General features: G+C 40.7%; 1 protein-coding gene across 2 annotated transcripts in view; it reads right to left on the reverse strand.

Moving 5' to 3' along the window:
* Positions 1–1,251: 1,251 nt before the first annotated feature.
* cc2d1b (coiled-coil and C2 domain containing 1B) overlaps positions 1,252–18,157 on the reverse strand; it is a 19,662-nt gene continuing 2,756 nt past the window's right edge. For both annotated transcript variants that reach the window (XM_005729028.2, XM_013909818.1), the window contains exons 4-26: positions 17,706–17,806; positions 16,006–16,116; positions 15,346–15,489; positions 14,765–15,092; positions 14,119–14,237; positions 12,208–12,286; positions 10,884–10,961; positions 9,654–9,781; positions 8,908–8,980; positions 8,585–8,724; positions 8,378–8,507; positions 7,980–8,152; positions 6,266–6,391; positions 5,933–5,991; positions 5,702–5,818; positions 5,313–5,386; positions 4,996–5,054; positions 4,866–4,917; positions 4,453–4,552; positions 3,692–3,782; positions 3,438–3,560; positions 3,122–3,171; positions 1,252–2,572 (exon numbers count right to left, since the gene is read on the reverse strand). In XM_005729028.2, the coding sequence (XP_005729085.1) occupies positions 3,160–3,171; positions 3,438–3,560; positions 3,692–3,782; positions 4,453–4,552; positions 4,866–4,917; positions 4,996–5,054; positions 5,313–5,386; positions 5,702–5,818; positions 5,933–5,991; positions 6,266–6,391; positions 7,980–8,152; positions 8,378–8,507; positions 8,585–8,724; positions 8,908–8,980; positions 9,654–9,781; positions 10,884–10,961; positions 12,208–12,286; positions 14,119–14,237; positions 14,765–15,092; positions 15,346–15,489; positions 16,006–16,116; positions 17,706–17,806 (2,417 nt within the window). In that variant the 3' untranslated portion in view covers positions 1,252–2,572; positions 3,122–3,159. The remainder of the gene's footprint in view (positions 2,573–3,121; positions 3,172–3,437; positions 3,561–3,691; positions 3,783–4,452; positions 4,553–4,865; positions 4,918–4,995; positions 5,055–5,312; positions 5,387–5,701; positions 5,819–5,932; positions 5,992–6,265; positions 6,392–7,979; positions 8,153–8,377; positions 8,508–8,584; positions 8,725–8,907; positions 8,981–9,653; positions 9,782–10,883; positions 10,962–12,207; positions 12,287–14,118; positions 14,238–14,764; positions 15,093–15,345; positions 15,490–16,005; positions 16,117–17,705; positions 17,807–18,157) is intronic.

An 18,157-nucleotide genomic window follows, 5' to 3' on the forward strand; every position in this document is an offset into this window, starting at 1 on the left:
CTACGCGTGATGAGTGACATCGCTTCCTGCGTGGACCCAGCTTCAGTATTTTGATCAGTGTTTACTGTAAACTGAACTTTTTTCCTTTATACTAAAAATTAGGCGCAGATTTAAAAAAAAAAAGAAAATTAGAAGAAGCGGAAACTGAAATGTGTGACCATGGTAATAATAATAATAATAATAATAATGATGATGATAATAATGACGCAGACAGTCTGAGGTACACCTGCTTGAGGTGGGATTTACGTCGTTGGCTCAGTTAAACTTGTATGGCTTCTTCTGCGGTTCATTTTTTAAAGGGTTAGTTCACTCAGTAATATTGGAAGCATTCGTTTTCTTGCCTCACTTGAATCGACATTAACCTAATGAATTTAAGGCTGTCCATTTACCCACTTATGTACTACATGCAGAGAGTTTGCTACAGCTCTTGGCACATTTCAGACACTACATGGATGTAACACAGCAACTGCACAGAAGTCTCTTTAGCTGCAAAATACTCCAAAACAAGGTTGCAAAGTAGAAACAGAGAGCTGAAAGACGCTGCAGAGTCATGTGAAACGACTCCATTTCAGTCATTTGAGGCATTTTAAGGCAGCTGGGAAAGACTCCGCTTACAGCTTTATCTTAACTCAAACTCACCATGGCAATTCATTCAGTCAACTGTTTCTGAATGACATGTGAAAAAGTACTTGGCTTGACGTGGTTTGGTAATTTGAGTGAACTGACCCTTTATTAAAACACTGAGAGGTTTCACTCCCAATATTCAGTTTCACTGAGGTTTCATTCCCAATATTCAGTTTCTCTCACATGAGATGGTCCATAGGTTTCAAAAGTAGTGACAAACATTCCTGTTGACACTGTATGACAGCACATGAGGGCCATTTTAAATAAACAATGGAGCCAAATTTCCGACTTACTCTTTGAAACATTGCTCGACTTTGCAAGGCTGGTTTAACCTCATCGCACTGTACATAAATATGTGATTCGATTGGTGTTTGTTGAATAACAATGACGTTACAGAAACTGACATAATCTTGAAAACTAAAGTGAAAAAAAATTCCACCCCTTAAAATTTCAAAATGTATTACATTTTTCCCTGTGAACTCCAAACTTTAAAGTGGAGCTAGTGTGTTTTATCTTTTATTTCCTGTTTTATATATATATGCTAGCCAAACTTTCAAATAATCAGGGCAGTATACCTAAAACACAGAAACTTGAAGCTGGTGTATGCAAGGGGCAGCCAATCAGAAGGAAACAGACTTAATAAAGGGGGAGGAGCTAAAACAGCTTGTTTCAGACAGAATCAACTGGTGGGCGACACCTAAATAAATTATTCAGGAATTATTGTGAACTGTGGATTATGAAAAACTACCCAGAATGGCCCCCATATGCTGTCAAAAGAATAAAACCAGAAGACTAGAGCTGCTTTTGCTTCAGGTTAGGTTAGCTGAGCATAATGACTGAGACGGCCAGTGGTGAGTCTTTTTAAAGGTCCTAAACTCCTTCTACAAAATGAGTGGGTAGAAATAAATATAAAATGTGTTCATCTGTGACCTTCAAAAACTAGTAGTTGTATTTTTAAACAGGATTCAATTTGCAGCCCCCTTCCAGTTTTATGCAAAGCTAGGCTAAGCTTAGAGTTTCCTGACATTTAAATCTTTCTTTCTTTCTGTTCCTTTACACGATGCTTTTTAAAGATGATCCTGTGTACTCTCCTCCTCACACGTGACATTATTCGTCTCCAGTTTTTGTGCTATTCAGTGTAAACAAGTCAAATGCACCTAAAACGGCAGGCAGGTGAGTGTGCAGTTTAGTGACCACAATTAGAGGACTTGCAGCGCATGCGAAATGTGTGGTCTCTAAAATAACGATCGTACCTTGTGTAATCTGGTGATTTCTTGGCTTACTTTCCTGTTAAATAAACATGAGGTGGCTACTGCAATATCTGCCTGACGTTTTCACACCGAAGTCTGTAACAGACTGTAACTGAGCGGAAAATGTACTGAAAACTCCCGACAGCCCAGGCTGTAATTATATAATTTAAATGTATATATCGTAACAGATTTGGCAGCTAAAGGCGGCTTTCAAATACGCAGGATTTTACAGCAACTGTGATTACTTTGGTATTAGTGCATAGGTGCAGTTCTAGATACCACAAGGACTATTTACACATTCTTTGATATATTAACTAAAAGTTACGTCAGGCAGCAGGATCAGCTTAACTCGACACCGGTCCCCTTTGTCACTCGCAAAGGACACCATGCCGGACCCACACATCAGGAAACAGTTTAGGCAGCTGTGATCTTTGCCTGAGTGTTTTTCAATCTCAAAGAGAGGCCCTCATCGCCTTCCGGTGGAGGCAGACACGAGGTTCACGTCTCCATAAGGCAGCTCCGTGTCTCCTGCTGAGTGAAGGGGAGCGTGTGTGTCGTGCAAATGTGCAAAAGATACTACAAGACCCGTGTAGGTCTGAGTCCAAACTGAACAACAGACCGTCTTCAGAACTTCCCAAACCACCTTCATCATCTCCTCCTCTTCTCCCTCTGAGTGTTTTTGATTGAGTTCCTTACATCTGCAGGGCAAAGACATCTCCAGTATCAGTCAAGGAGGAATTAAACGTAGATGTACTGCAGACATGAACTTTTCTAGCCATAACCTAAAAATCTTGGATGAGTTTGAATCCTGGTGACCTTGAGCTCAAAGTCAAGATTGGAGGTCAAGTGTTCTGAAAATCTTGTAAACGCAATAATTCAATGTAATGTAGGATTCTGGGACTGATCCGATGGCTGTGTCTACTTCGAGGCTGAGGGGTTGCCAATTTAGCTTTTTTTGTCCCCCCCCCCCTATTAGTAGCATTGAGCAACAATATTATAGGATATATCATAATTTCAGCAGCAAAACTATACAACCTAATGTTTGAGAAACATTGGTACTCTGGATGTTGGATCTTTTTCCTTCTAATTCACTGGATCAAACCTGAAAAAGTGTGTTGTACATTTTAAGGCATCCATCTGGGACAGGTGACCAAAAGAAATCAAAGCATCTAAAAAGTCTCTTCACCTACATTGTGATGGCAGGCTCATCTTCTAGCTATGATTGTGAATGTAAACCGTATAATTACCTTCTTCTCGCACTTCATCTTCAGTCTTGCAGTAACATCTAAACAAGAACCTACCAAAAAAGAAAGGACAGGTAAAGCTCTGAGAACATTTTACAAAACCACACACACCTGGCTACCAACATAACCTTGTGTGTCCATAATTTTATAACATATGAAACAAAACAAAAAAACCCCTTAACAAATTAGTAAAATTAACTAAACAAGCAGAAAAAAGGCAAATAAACTATAAAAGCAAGAAAGCCATTCTAAGTAAAGCTGAAGTCTGAGGGTTGATCATATTCTAATTACCGAGCTTTTTCATATCTTTATATGTTACCTGCGACTGGTCGATCACCAGCCAGCGCTCCGTGCTGGTCTGCATGTCCTGACCGCTAAGAGGCTCCCGCAGTCTGACCTTCACTTCAATGCGACCCCCTGTGGGTTTCCGTCCGTCCATCACCTGGCACACGAAACACCGTGATCACATCCTAACCCTCTCAGACAAACGGCCTCCTGATTTCTGTCATAACAAATTAACTTAAAAACACCACAGATCAATCTCCTTATCCTTTCAAACTGAATGTCATTCACCTCGACAATCTCCCTGATTTCACTGTGTGACTCCAGCTTGTCCAGCTTCAGCAGGGCTGTTCCGATCGGCTTGTCGCTCCGTAAGAAACCGCTGTGAGACGACAGACACGGTTACACTGATGAGCCACAGCTAAGGACAGCGTGTGTGAAACAAGAAAAATCAAGGTTTAACCTCTAAACATCTACCAAGTCATTGGCAACCCATTCAACATCCACTGAAATAGAAAACCTCTCTATAGAAAAACTGTGATGCCAAAATAAACAAGACATCATTTAACATGTAGGATCATCTGGTTTCTGAACATCTGCTCATTCAGCATGTGTGTCATTTTTATTCTCTCTGTTAATCTGCACTTCTTCCTTCTAAAAACTACCCTGATCTTAAGCCCACACAGCAAACACCAGCAGAGCCAGCTGACACATTTATATAATTACACTGTGATAAGAAACTAAACCTGAAGACTCCCATCAGAGATTCTGGTTATTATGCGTTCCCACTTTCAGATCTTCTTTTTTGCAGCATATTGAAACATCACCAGTAATCCCTCACAGTAAACACCCACTAGCACGACTGATTTGACTAATTTCTCACATTTATCTGAAATAAACAGGTACAATTACAGCCCTTCTTGTGTCAAAGTCCCATTGTTGTAACATGCTAATGACTAAAGAGCCAGCAGCTGCTCGAAAAGTTCTCACAGCACATTTTAAATACTCACTACGTGTCGCATGCTGTCCGACCAGCAGCTCCCGGGACTCACCCTTTGTGCAGCAGCTCTAGCTTGAGGCCTTTAGCCGTCACCACCCTCCTGAAGCCGCGATGGTTGCGGCTGATTTGAAGCTTGAAACTCTGGTTGTATTCTGACAAAAAGAGACAACAAAAAAGTCAACATCGCTCAGCTAAATGAAGCAGTTTAGAGGACAACAAATAAAGCCAACATGGAAATATTAGGGAATTCTACCCAACTCCTTAAGAGAGTTTTTAAAAAGTACCACAACTTTAAAACCAAAATGATCTCGCATGAAAATGAACCTAAAATAAGGCTCGGTTTGTTTTGAACAGCAAAAATGCTTGTGTCCTTAAAAAAAGAAAGAAAGAAACATTTATACACCCTGGAACTAGAAAAGAAAATCCCACAACTAAAGCACACCTGAAGCAAGAGTCATGTCTCACCTGGGGAGTTAGTGTTCTTGATGACAGCTGTTTTGAGTTTCTGTGGCTGCTCCTGGTGGCAGCAGATGAAACTTAAGCAAAAACACTCACTGGTGTTAATTTTTAAAAAGGCGGATTTTCAGGCTCTTACCGTGCTGGGATAGGGGAACTCAAACTTGACGTAAGCATCCAGATCGTTTGCTTGGATTCCTGCAGGAGGAAGAAAAGCAAAAAGCATGAAACTTTTGTTTTACCCACTTTGAGGTGTGACCTTCGACTCGATTTATGGAAAATCAGTCTGAGTAACTGATTCAAGATCACTGGTTTGTTCTATGAGTTGAATTCCCCGTTTATCCCTGTTCATCCTCCTGTTTTATTGCTGATATGAATATTTTTAAATTCTGAATAAACACGTCCTTGGGGGGGAAAAACAAAAAACAGGAAAAACTGATAAATGCAGATTTTTACCACTAGGAGCAGGAAGATTCATCCCTTTTACGATAATAACAACCATGTCAGTGCTGCTCAGCTCTGGAAATATCCTGAAAACAACAACAGGAAAAAAAGCAGGGAGAAAGTTGAGTGATTTATTGTGTCTGCTTCAAGTGTAAACACTAAGAAAACTGCACCAGTCACTCAGCAAAATTATGTTGTATACACTTTTAGAAACATATAGAAAACTGCTTTTCTCTAAAATTTGTTTAGTGCAAGCAAAAGATGAAGGCATGTATGAAATTATTTACTGCCCCTTTAATATATAAACCATCTATTAAAATAAGTGAAAGCAGATTATTTGCTAACTTTATAACTAATGAATAACTCAGCAGGAGTAAAGAATTGATGGCAAATGTTCCCACTTGGCTATGCGAAATGACTTCTCCTCGAAATGATGTTTAGGAGGAGGCAGACCCCTCGACTGAGCCAACTTCAAGACTTCCATACTCTTCTTACAGCTTTCAGCCATTTTCTCAAACCTAAAAAAAACATGAAAAAAAGGAATGAAACCTTTTCATGTTTCATGTCATCAACCATTCAACAATTAATTTAGAGTTTAAATGTAAATCTCTGTAGGTGACGAGGAAGCTTACTTTGTTGTTTCAGTGACGTTTCCCAGGTGTTTGAACTGCTCGGAGTAAGTTAAACATTTCTAAATAAAGGGAGAAAGCCAGGAGAAAGGGTCACAGAGGGTCACAGTTTGGAGAAATCAGAGGCAGAAAATCTGTTTCTGGCAGCAGAAATTATTCATGAACAAACATCAGAGAGCTGAAAAGTTTCTTCTGAGGGGAAATCTTGTTAATAGTTTAAAGGCATAAACACATTTATTTAAAATCACAAATAATCTGTAGAATTTGGCCAAAGAAAAATCTAATTCCGTAAAATTTCAAAAAGAACTTTTTATAAAGACTCTGCTGCGGTTTTACCTCGTGCTGCTCTTTCAGGATCTTGGCCAGCTGCGTGTAAACTTCCTCGGCTTTCTCTGAGATCTGCACGTCGCTGTGGTGGACCAGGATGAAGTCTTCGTCTTCGTCACCAGGAGGCGACGGCACCTGCAGGCAGAGAGAGAGAGAGAGCATTTTTAGCCTGTGTTGCAGACACTCAACACAACACATCAGTGTGGGTGAGATTTCTCTATAGTCTCATCTCAGCAGCTTAATTTTCAACCATACACTGTTCATAACACTTTACACCACATGTGTGCAGAGACACATTAATGTCACCCGACATTTCCTTTCTTTGTTGTTTTTTTTTTGCCACATTTTATTTAGTGGTGGAGAGTCTGAGATTTTAAGCCCTATGGGAATGTCCCCCAAGAGGGTCATGGATCCCCTATTGATCCTCTACCTAATCACACGAGCCAAGCTTAAAATCTCGGACGCTCCACCAGTTGCTCTTAGAACTGAAGAAGCTTCTCGGATGAGAGGTGAAACGTCTTCAAGGAAACTTAAAGAAGTCAAGACGCTTTTCTTTCCAAGCTCCTTAGTCTACAATGAACTGGATGACTGAGAACCTTCACAGACAAATTTTCCAAACTTTAGTGATAAATAACATTTCTTATTTTATCTTAAATCGGATCATTTAAACAAACTGCTGATAACCCTCTTCTCTCCTGTGCGTGCGTATAATTTAACTGTACTGGCCAAAAACTTGTTTTGAGAGTCAGATTTAAATATCTAAAGCCTTCTAAAGCCTGTCATATAACATGCAAGTTTTTAGAAACAAATTGTTGTCTTGTGTTTTGCAGCTTCAACCTAATTCTTACATAAAACACAATGAAATTTCAACAACAAACATCAACGTAACTCCATCAAGGCACATTCAGAACTAACTTTCTCACTTAGTCATTTTATCTAACTTTAAATTGTGTTTCTCAAAAAATAATCTGAATCAGGCTGATCTTACTGAGCACCTAAGGACCATTTTCATCACAGCTGCCATTTTTAGATCTTTTCCTGGAAGTCAGGTTTTTTTAATAGCCAAGGCAGCACTGAAGATGAAGAGCAAGACAGGAAACATGCTCTTCATTTCTTTCTCCAACTTATCAACATTGATCAGGTTTTGCACTGAGGAATGGTGCCCCAGTGTGAGACTGTCCACACAAGCAACATCCTGCGGTGTCTAAGGGAGGGTATTAGGCAGAAACATCTGGACTGTGGTGAAAGCCAGCACAGCATCACCAGATGCCAACGCAGTATTTCCTGACCACCTGCCCTTTTTATCAAATTTGCCTCCCTGCAACATCTTCTACGGCTCCAAAATGAAAACACAGTTGAACGATTCCAGCCCACATTTCAGTTTTTAATAAACAGAAAAACTGAGTGGACTTTCTGTGACTAGCTTCTAAAGAGCAGTAATTAACTCTGTGGTGCTTCAGAGAACCAAACTGAATGATCTTGGTTTTGGCACGCTGGAGCAGGTGCAGCGCTTATCACAGAAGGACAGACAACAGGACTTCTGCTGACAGATTTAAAACCAGCAAACATTAAAGATGTTCTAGAGGTGCACGTGAAAAAAACTTTTGGTTTTTCTGAACCTGTTCTCAGACCTTGTAATCTACAACCTGAATGAAGCCTATTTTTAACTGTAAGCAGGTTTTGGTTAATCCAGATATGAAGCGTAGATCCACTGTCTGCTCACCGTGCTGATGTCCACAGTTTTGCCGCTGCGTGCCGCCTCGATCATGGGCTCGAAGCTCTTGGCGGTGCGGAGAAAAATCTTTGCCTGCTCCATATCATTTTTCTGCTTCGCCTGCAGCGCAGCCTTCATGTATTGCTTCTTTCGACCCTCCAAGAACTCCAGCTGCTGAACAGCTGGAAAATGAAGACAGAACAGACACAAAGCGAAGTAGTTTATAGATCTGTAATGAGCCCCTAGGTTCTTCAGTCAGTCAGTACTTCTCTCCATCTACCTCGTCTAAAACTTTTTCAGTACGAGTTGAGAGGATGTTCTGTTAAAGAGTTTCTCAGGAGCCAAAGGAGTCTCTGGGTTTTCAGAGGATGTCTTATATCCTTCAGACTTAAACTCTTGTGTCTTACCTGTTTGTGAGAGTCCTTCTCCGATGGTTGTCCTGTCAGGTGAAGCTGACGGAGTCCTCTTCTGTTCGTGACCTGCTGTGGGAATGTCTAAAGTGGGCTTCTTTGGCTCTTCAGGAGCAGCAGGCTTTGCCTACACAGACAAAACACTACAGTCAATTTTTCCACAGGAACCAAATATTTAATTACCTTGTAATTCTGTGATCCTACCAATTCTTCCTTTGTCTCATCCTCTTCCTCATCTGCAACTTCAGCAGCATCACTAGAGGCAAGCTTATTAGCTGCCTCCAGAGCAGCAACAATCCCCTGCTCAGCTCCCACTGCCTTCTGGCCAGGGATCGGAGGAAAGCCTGTAAGAAAAGGTGTTCACTGACCTTTTCAGCTTAGCAGAAAAAAGAAATGTCCATGTATTTGTGCTGCAGCAATAATAAAAGTATACAAAGTAATCCTGCACTACAGAACTGAGCACATAAACATAATTGGGCTTTATAGAGTTAAATTTCACTTGGAAAAATAAAAAACATGTATCTCACCAGGGGGAACCGGCAGCTCGTCAAAGTTGACTGCTTTTCCTGCTTTGTGAGCGCGGATGGCGCTCTGGTATTGCTGCAGGAGGCAGGAGTTTAAAAATATGTTAGCAGCAGAGCCAATCCTCTCATCGGGGGGTAAACGTAGAAGTTTGCCGATGCTAAGTGCTGGGAGTCTATGCCTTTATTATTATGTCTGTCACTTTAATTTATTGCCTCGTTTTATTTACTCATACCCACACAATTATTCGAGATTTTAAAGTCTTAGACACAAACAAATCCAAGCTTCAACAAAAAAGGGAAAGAGGATGGTCTGTCTCACATTTTGGAGCGGACCCGTTTTCACTCATCCAGTACAATCCTGAACATTTCCAGAACTTTTTACCCGAGAGAGGAGCACGTAAGAACACAAATGTCCTTCGCAGCTGGATCACATATAAATCTCTTTGTAATTAGCTTAATTAGCTTAGTATGCTGCCTCCAGTGCTTTCTTTTCAGGCATTCGCCTCATCTACAAACAAACACTACTTCAAGTAATCCAAGTCTTGCTCTATGCTCGATGTGAAGAAGAATAATTGTGGAACAAATCCCATTCTGATTCTGTTCAAAGTGTGCAGTTCATGTGTGGAAACGACCCAAGACTGCATGAAAAATAAAACGCTGTGTCTATGTCAGAGAGGACGAATGTGACAAAGCTTTAGTAACAGAGCACTTTGACTGTAAGGACAGACTTCAGAAGTTTCTCCTGTTACCTTGGCAATACGGTCGTGCATTCGGGCCTTGCGGTCGTCTCCGCTGGCCTTGGCCTGTGCAGACGCCTCCGTGTACTTGGCTCGTCTCTGCTCGAGAGCCTCCAGCACATCTTTAGGAGCTGAAGGGGCTGAAAGAAAGAAAAAAAAAAATCAACCAGAACTACCCACTGTAGCGACCCCGTGAACGAGGCAGTAGCTTTATCTGATTGAGTACAGAGGCAATATGGACGTGTCAAAGATGCAAATGTCTCTCGGTTGGTGCAGGAAAAATGATCAGATATAAAATAGAGTTATTATTTTGATTCGTAGCAATGATGAAAATAATAATAATAATAATAATAATAATAATCTGGAAGAAAAAATTACTTTGCCACACTCCTTTTTGCTACAAAGCTCTTGTTTTACAAGTTAGGCACACCTGTTTCCTTTATAGTGGTGCATCTGCATCCTCCTAAAAACTCATGACAGTTCAGTTCAGCTTGAGCCAAGATGGAGAGAGAGAGAGAGAGACTTTGGTCGACAGATCAAAGGACCATTACAAAACCTGCTGCAGCTCCTTTTGTCTCCATATCTCTGAGGGACCTGGTGTCATTCGTTTATCAGCTGCAGCTCTCTGCTGCGCTCCTGGCTACCATGTAGGTTCAAAAGGCCCAAGTAAACTGTCACCCCAACCTGTTGCTGCCCCCATTTTCACCCTCACAGCGGCTAATTGCCCTTATGAGATGCCTTTCCACTCAAACATATCTAGCAATATGAGCTTTACTCCTTACCAGACAACCCAGTGTCCCCCACCACCTCCAAATCATATATTTGTGGTTTTTCCATCTTTTGAATTACTATATTGAAAAGTACAAGTAAGTGCCTGTTAAAAGCACAATTCACGTATAATGTTTGTTCAGTTAATTAATAACTCATACATACATATACTATACATTTTTTCACAACACAGGCTCATTGATTTCACTATGAATGAACCATGGGTGCTTACAAGGACTGTAAATCTCATCTCATCAGCCATGTGACATTTTGTGAATGTTTACTTTTTAATGCAAACAGCTGAATGTTTATCAGAGCTGTCATGTTTGGGGTCACTTCCTGCTACTCATCTTTATGTAAATGAATACAACGCTGTCACAAAACAAACAGCATGTTTTCTTCTGATATAATTTGCTGTATTTTAAGAGAAATAAGCTGAAAGCAGAACTACGTGACCGTTAAAATGATTCCTACCTGGAGCTACTGCAGCCGGCGGGGTCGGCTGTGTGCTTTGACCAGCGGGAGCTGCAGCCACCGGAGCGGAGCTTCCTCCTGGACATTCAACACAAAAACACAAATTCAACTGAAACAAACAGAAAACAAGTTTGTGGAAGATCTGTGTGATCTCTATTGAGTTTCTAGAATAAAGTCCTTTTTTAAAAAACGACTTTTGTTATTAGTAGTTTACTGCATTTTAGATGCATAATTAATGTGACTACATACATACCCCAGTTTAGTGTGTTATAGCTTAAAGTTGAACTATGGTGCTGGTGTACATAGAGGTGTACACCCCTTAGAATTCATGGTAATGTGTTATTACCCATTTGTGTAGGTATTTAGCTACACAAAGTAAAGGATGCATTTTTTTGTCTGGAGTCATCCCTTTGCGGGAAAAGGAGTGACAGGAGAGTTAACCAGGAGGGGGAGACGTGAAAGAAAACAATCAGTGTTCAAAAAAGTGACATGCCAAGCACAGGTGATGGCCATGGCAGACGGTTTTCATTGTTTTGAAAAGTACATTTTAACTTTGGTTCTCCCCCTTTGGCTGGTTGAAGGACCAGAAACGGCACACGCATGAGTACTCCACAGACCGGTTGTTCCACATATTTTTGACATTGCCCCCTGGTGATGGTAAACATGTAGATGATGGCCTATGAAGCAGTACACCGAAGAACTGACTGAAACTGAATGTCAGGTCTGAGCTTTTGTCTCAGGTTGATTATTTGTGCATACTCTGACCTCATTATTTACATTTTCTGTCATGTTTAATGTGGACATTAAACATGACAACCCCTGCAACAGCACACACACAGAATATCAGATGAAAAAGATACTTTTTCAATCATTTGTAATGCTGACACAAAACACTTAAGGTAAGTACTAAACAGAAAAGTTTATTACTGCCTGTGCCAAACAAATATTCACCATACTGACGTGGAAAATAAAGCTTAGAGGGAGATGCAGTTTAGCCTTGGATGTTACATTTTTGAATAATCTCACCAAAACATCCCAGCTGAACAAGCCCCGCCCATCTGCTGTTCAGGCCTTCTGTTTGCAACGGGCAGCCAATGAGAAGAAAGTTGGCTTAAAAGGAGAGGAGTTATAACTGAGGTTCTGCCTCTAAGGCCCAGTATAAGATAAACAATGGCCTATAATAACCCTAACGTAACAGGATAGCAGATTTCTAACCAATTAAGACAACACAGACTGATTGCTTTTACTGTACTTGAACCACTGGTGCCAGTTCCTTGGTGTGTTCATCATAACAAAACTGAAATTTGACGCTAGTGTTTCTCACCCTGTCCTGGAGGTGAAGGAAGGCCACTCAGATCCACTGACTGTCCTTTTTCCAACGCCTCGATCGCTGCATCGAAACTCTGGATCAAATTTAAAAGAAAAAAAGGTCAAACATAATGATGGTCTTTGTGAGGATCCGCATTTTTGGCATGTTTCACATTCTTCAGAGAGAAACCCTGCCAACAGAGTGTGCAGCAACACAGTGTGGGGATAACAACGTGCAGTACTATGCTACTATTTTAACTCTAGATTCAAATAAATGTTTTCTAAATCTTACAGCACTGGAAATCAAATCAGACACGAGCGATGAATGTACAGAGGATAACAGAATGCTTTTTCTTTTTTTACCGTGTTTGTTAACTCTACAAGATTTGATGCATGCTCAATAATTCTGGTGAGGCAATCCCAGAAAGTTTGTATGGATGCAGTGTTTTCGGGAGAAGAAACATTTCATCAGTCATCACAGTAATCAAAGAAATTAAATGTTTCTTCCCCTGAAAACGCTGCGTACAGATAAACAGAATGAACTTTCTGAGATACTCCAGGGGTGTATCAGGAAGGAAATAAAGCTAATGTTCAGAAAAATATAATTACTGTATAATAAAATGACCAAGCATTAGTGGACATCAGTTTGTTTAAGGCTGAAAACTTTAGATGACTCAAATTTCCCACTAAAAAGAAGAACATACAGCAAAGGACACGCAAAGTGAATCTAGACAGTTGTTGGTGATAAACCACAACGTTTTTGTTCTGAATTCTTAGCTGTGGATGTCACTTTTCGTTCTATTTTGGTTTGTAGCATTTAAAGTAAATCAACATATTCTTGAAAATGGTGCCACCCTGCTGTAGTACAATCTTTAGGTGGCACCTGGAAGTAAAAGTTAGAGAACAGCTGTCCTGAAACACCCACCTCACCAGAAGCCATAATCACGCCCTCTAATCACCTTAATCATGGCAGCATACACGACCAAACAGTGATTATACTTCATTGGCTGTTATTTCTCAAAGGTCTATTTAAACACATCAACTGACTTTCAAAAGATTTTCAGTAAACCTGACCTCTGAGCTTTCCCTTGTCACCAAATGTACAAGGCCACCAGCATGTACATCTATGATATCTATCGATTTGAAAATCCCACATTGCCACATTTCAAGTTATGTTCACTCGAAATCATTTAATCTGATCATGCCTGATAACAAAGAAAACAGCTGGTGATACAAGTTTAAAGAGCAAAACAAAGAGAACAAGAGCAGTGTGAGGATACGCGCCTCATGAAGGCTCTGATTTCAAAAAGATATCTGGATTAATTAATCAAATTCTTCATGTTTTTTGAGGAAAAAAAAAACATTTATTTGAGAAGAATTTAATTCCAGTTTTGCTCCCCCATCTCAAAATGTTCCCAGATCCAAATAGACACTAAAAGTTAATAACAGAAAAAAATAAAAAGGAACCAATTCCTGCTTGGTAAAGGTAAGTATTAGATTTTTCTTAAAAATAATCCTGTGAGACATCACGTTGAAAACAGACACACGGTATCTATTATCAAAAATGCAGCTTTTACAACATTCCTACAGAAGAAACTTCCTCTGCTCAGAAACATTGCTGCACTTCTCATCGGAAAAAGGCTTCATTCTGTGTATACACACAGATACAAACACGCTAAACAGGAAACAGAAACACCGTTTTGAATTACACTGTTGAAGGCCAGAAAATACACAATTTCTTACAAAGACGTGACAAATGGCTACATGTTTCTGTCTGAAATCCTTTTATCTGATTTAATATAAAAACATCACATTGAAAATGTTTTTAAACCATCTACAACAGACCTGTCAGACCACAATTCAGTCTGCTGGTTATCTGTCACTTCATTTTGAACACATCACTCATAGCTGCCGGTCTCTGACTCACCTTGCTGGTCTTGAAGTAAAGCTTAGCTTGCTCCACATCTCCTTGCTTCTTGGCTCTCAGCGCTGCCATCTTGTACTCTTGCTGTCTCTCCAAAAGCATCTTCTTGGTGGCCTTGTTGGCTGAGGGTTCACCGGACAAATCAGATGTCAATTCCCACAGTGAAAGGCCTCATTCATCGCAATAATGAGGAGGGAGAAGACGACAGATTCGCCTCAGCTATATCAGTCATCAGCTTCCCTCCGATCCAAACTCAAATGTGTGCAAACCATGATCAAATGCATCATAGCGTGCTAAAATACAGAAAAAAATATAATCTAAACCTAAAATGTGTTGGTGGTCACTTTATATAGCCTGTTTAAGAGTTGAGAGGTCTTTACATAATACATAAATAATAAAAATATAATAATAAATTTTGATGAAGACGGGGTTTTTTTCATCGATTGGAAGATTAAAAACATCTACTTGTTACTGTTCTCTGGTCAGTTTAATCTGACTCATTTTGATAATCAGCATCAAGCGTAACAGATATTCTAACACAGACAGATTGCTTTTACTGTGCAGCTCAATTATGCCTATAGCTGTAGTCTCCATGCCAATTCTGAGCAAAGAAAAACACGGTCTAATGTGCAACTCAAGAGAAACTGACCATCTGATTGTGAAACGTCAGCAGCTTCCTCATCGGTTTGCTCCTGAGGAGATGGGAGGCTGCTCAGAGTGGATAGAGCAGCAGAAGACGATTGCTCCTCCTCGCTGCTGGGTGTGATGACATCGGGCGCGGCAGGTGACTGTGGTGATGTGGCCTCCGACTCCCGTGACTGAGAGGGCTGAGGTGGCAATGGTACAGGGGGAGCAGGCCTTGCAGGCACAGCTGGTCGCGGGGCAGCGCTCGGGGCTCCGGTGGCAACAGGCGGCGGGATCTCTGCCTCATTTACAGGCCTTCCTTTTTTCACAGCACCCAACATTGACTCCAACGTCTGTGAGAGAAACCATAAATTCATAAAGTCAACAAACACGCCATCATGTGTAATAAAAAGGGTTCATCGCAGAAATCTAATCACTTAAGACTCACAAGTGTAAACAATCACCAAGAGGTTTTATGGGCAGGAGTAAGAAATAGATGAAAATCTTTTACATAAGGTGTTTTAAGAAATGCAAACCAAAATTGCATCTTCTGACTGTGACATAACGAACAACTTGGTGTAAATTCATGCCCTCTGCATGTCGTACCTTCAGACCACGATCATATCTCCTGGCTTTTGAGGACTCCCCTGCTGTCTTGGCGTTTTGCAGGGCTGTCTTGTACATTGCCAACCTCTCCTCCAGGGTGTGTTGGAGGCTGCCGGGGGCTGCCGCAGAGACTTTTACTTCCTCCTACGAGTGTGAGACCAAAACAACCTAAGAAGCAGCTGGAAACATCTGGTTAAAGGAAGAAATGACTCACTGTGCAAAACATGTTGACATAAACAACATATTTTTCAGTTTCTGTCCATCTACATCTTAACCTTAATCATATGCTTAAAATTCGAGGCACGTTAAGCATCCAAAGTTTTTAAAAGACACTAAAATGCAGATGTGAGGAAATACATCACCAGGAATGAAGTCAGACTTACTAGAAGGAATGAAAATAATTGACCTCAACTGCATCTAGTCAACAGAAGCTGATCACGTGCCAGTTGAACAACTACAACTGTTGTTTGTGTAAAAGTTTAAAAGATCTTTGATTTCATATTAAAAATAAATAAATAAATAGGCAGCAAGTTTTATAAAACCTCAACAGGTAGGTTTCCCTTTCTTTTCAGTTACTGGCAACAGGCAAAAAAATCTCCCATTTAACAAACATGTTGATGGTGTCAGTTTCAAGTTTGGCAGAAGCAGCGTGTATTGTACCTGTGCCGCTGGGGACTCTGGTGTTTCACCCTTAGAAGATTCAGCAGGGGCAGAGGATGTGGAGGAAACATCCTCAGCTTCCTCCTCACCCACCACTTCCTGTAGCTCTGCCTGATAGAGGGGGGAGAAAAAAAATGCAACCGATCAACAGTAAGCTTTCTCTGTGCACACACAGAGCTGGATTTCAGAAGCAGCGAGTGGGAGTCACGCTTTCCATCTGTTGTTTGATAAATGGAAATACTGCGAAGCAGAAAGTGCAGAACATAAAAAAAACAAACCAACTGTAATTTACAGCTTAATAACACCATGATTACTGTGTGAGCTATAAAACTGACGGGCACAGAGAGGCCAGAGTGAATTTATTTATTTGTTTTTATTGGTTTTAGTTCATGGAGTCAGTTGATAGTGACTGTGAGTTAATATCAGTAAACTGCTGTTCTGTTCCAGTTTTTCAGGGTTAACAAGATGAGCAGTGACTTAGAAAAAGCACACATTTGCCAAAGGAACGTCATCTTTTTGGCTACAGATCACTTTCTGACTACTATACACTCAACGGACACTTCATTAAGTACACCTAGTTCCAGGTTGACCCTCTTTTGTCTGAAGAAATGCTTTAATTCTTAGTTACTTAGATTCAACAAAGTGCTGGAAACATTCCTCAGAAATTCTCAGCCCATACTGAGATGACAGCATGGAACAGTTACTGTAGATATGCAGGAAGCACATCCATATGAATCTCCCTTTCCGCCACAACCCAAAGGCGGTCTATTGGATTGGGATCCGCTGACTGTGGAGGCAATTTGAGAACAGTGAACTTGCTGTCATACTCAGGAAACCAGTTTGAGCTCATTTGAGTTTTTGTGATAGGGGATAATATCCTGCTGGAAGCAGCCATCAGAAGCTACACTGTGGTCATAAAGATGGTCAGAAATTACCAGCAACAACATTTAGGTAGGCTGTGGCATTCAAGCAGTGCACCATGGACACTAAGGACCCCAAAGTGAACTGCCACTCGCTGGAGAGTTTCTCTTTTTCAAACCATTCTCTGTAAAGCCCAGAGATGGTTGCATGAGAGAAAATCCCAATAGAGCAGTTTCTAAAGTCACTTAAATCACCTTCCTTCTTCATTCTGATGCTCATGCTTGAACTTCAGCAAGTTTTGCCGACCATGTCAACATGCCTAAATGCACTGAGTTGAGGCATGTGATTGGCTGATTAAATATTTGTATTAAAGAGCGGTGGAACAGGTTTAGCCGCGAAAGTGGCCAGTTGGTGTAATTGTGCATTTGTTAAAACACAGCTACAAGGAACTGGAAACCATGACTCCTAAGGAATCTAACACGAAGCACGATTATTGGGTTAGTGAGCCACATCATTCTAAAAGGATAGAATAAAGTGACCTAAAACTTAAACCAGACTGGTCAATGTATTTCTAGACTTTTGATCACCAACAATATCCAAGCTCGCTTTGATTAGGCCGGAAAGTCATTTCCACGTCTCTGCCATGTATGGGACTTTATCACTGCACTCAGTAGCCTTTCATCTTTAAATCTATGCAGTTTACAGTTTTAAAGCTCTGGTGTGCACTGAAAACATACCAAGTTATAAAATAAACACATCAGCCTAGATTTCTGATTGCTTGCTGGCCTTGCCTAAAGTTTGGGAATGGATCAAACAGAGCAGGTTATTTAAACACTAACCAACAGGTCTTCATCGTCTTCGACATTGTCGTCATCATCATCATCCAGGTCCTTCATACACTCGTCTGCCATTCTTGCGATATCTTCCATGGGTAGGGGACCTACAACACAATCAAGGTGTCATGAATTCACATTATAAGCAGAACAAATGAAGCAATGCAGTGTGGATGAAATCTTCTAAAACAAAGAATTCACAAAGAGTGATTGTCCGGGGAATAATTATCACACATTCACTAGACTCACAGTCAAAGTCTCCAAATGAAAGAGAGCATTCTCACAAAAAAGTTTTATAAACCTAAAACTTGAAGATCATCTTTTCTCTGTCAGTGCGCCCCAGGGCGGCTGTGGCTACAGTGTAGCTTGCCATCACCAGTGTGTGAATGTGTGTGTGAATGGGTGGATGACAGGTTGTGTAAAGCGCTTTGGGGTCCTTAGGGACTAGAAAAGCGCTA

Source organism: Pundamilia nyererei, unplaced genomic scaffold (assembly GCF_000239375.1).
Source record: "Pundamilia nyererei isolate P.nyererei 1_Seehausen unplaced genomic scaffold, PunNye1.0 scaffold00031, whole genome shotgun sequence".
In the NCBI taxonomy this organism is placed as follows: domain Eukaryota; kingdom Metazoa; phylum Chordata; class Actinopteri; order Cichliformes; family Cichlidae; genus Pundamilia; species Pundamilia nyererei.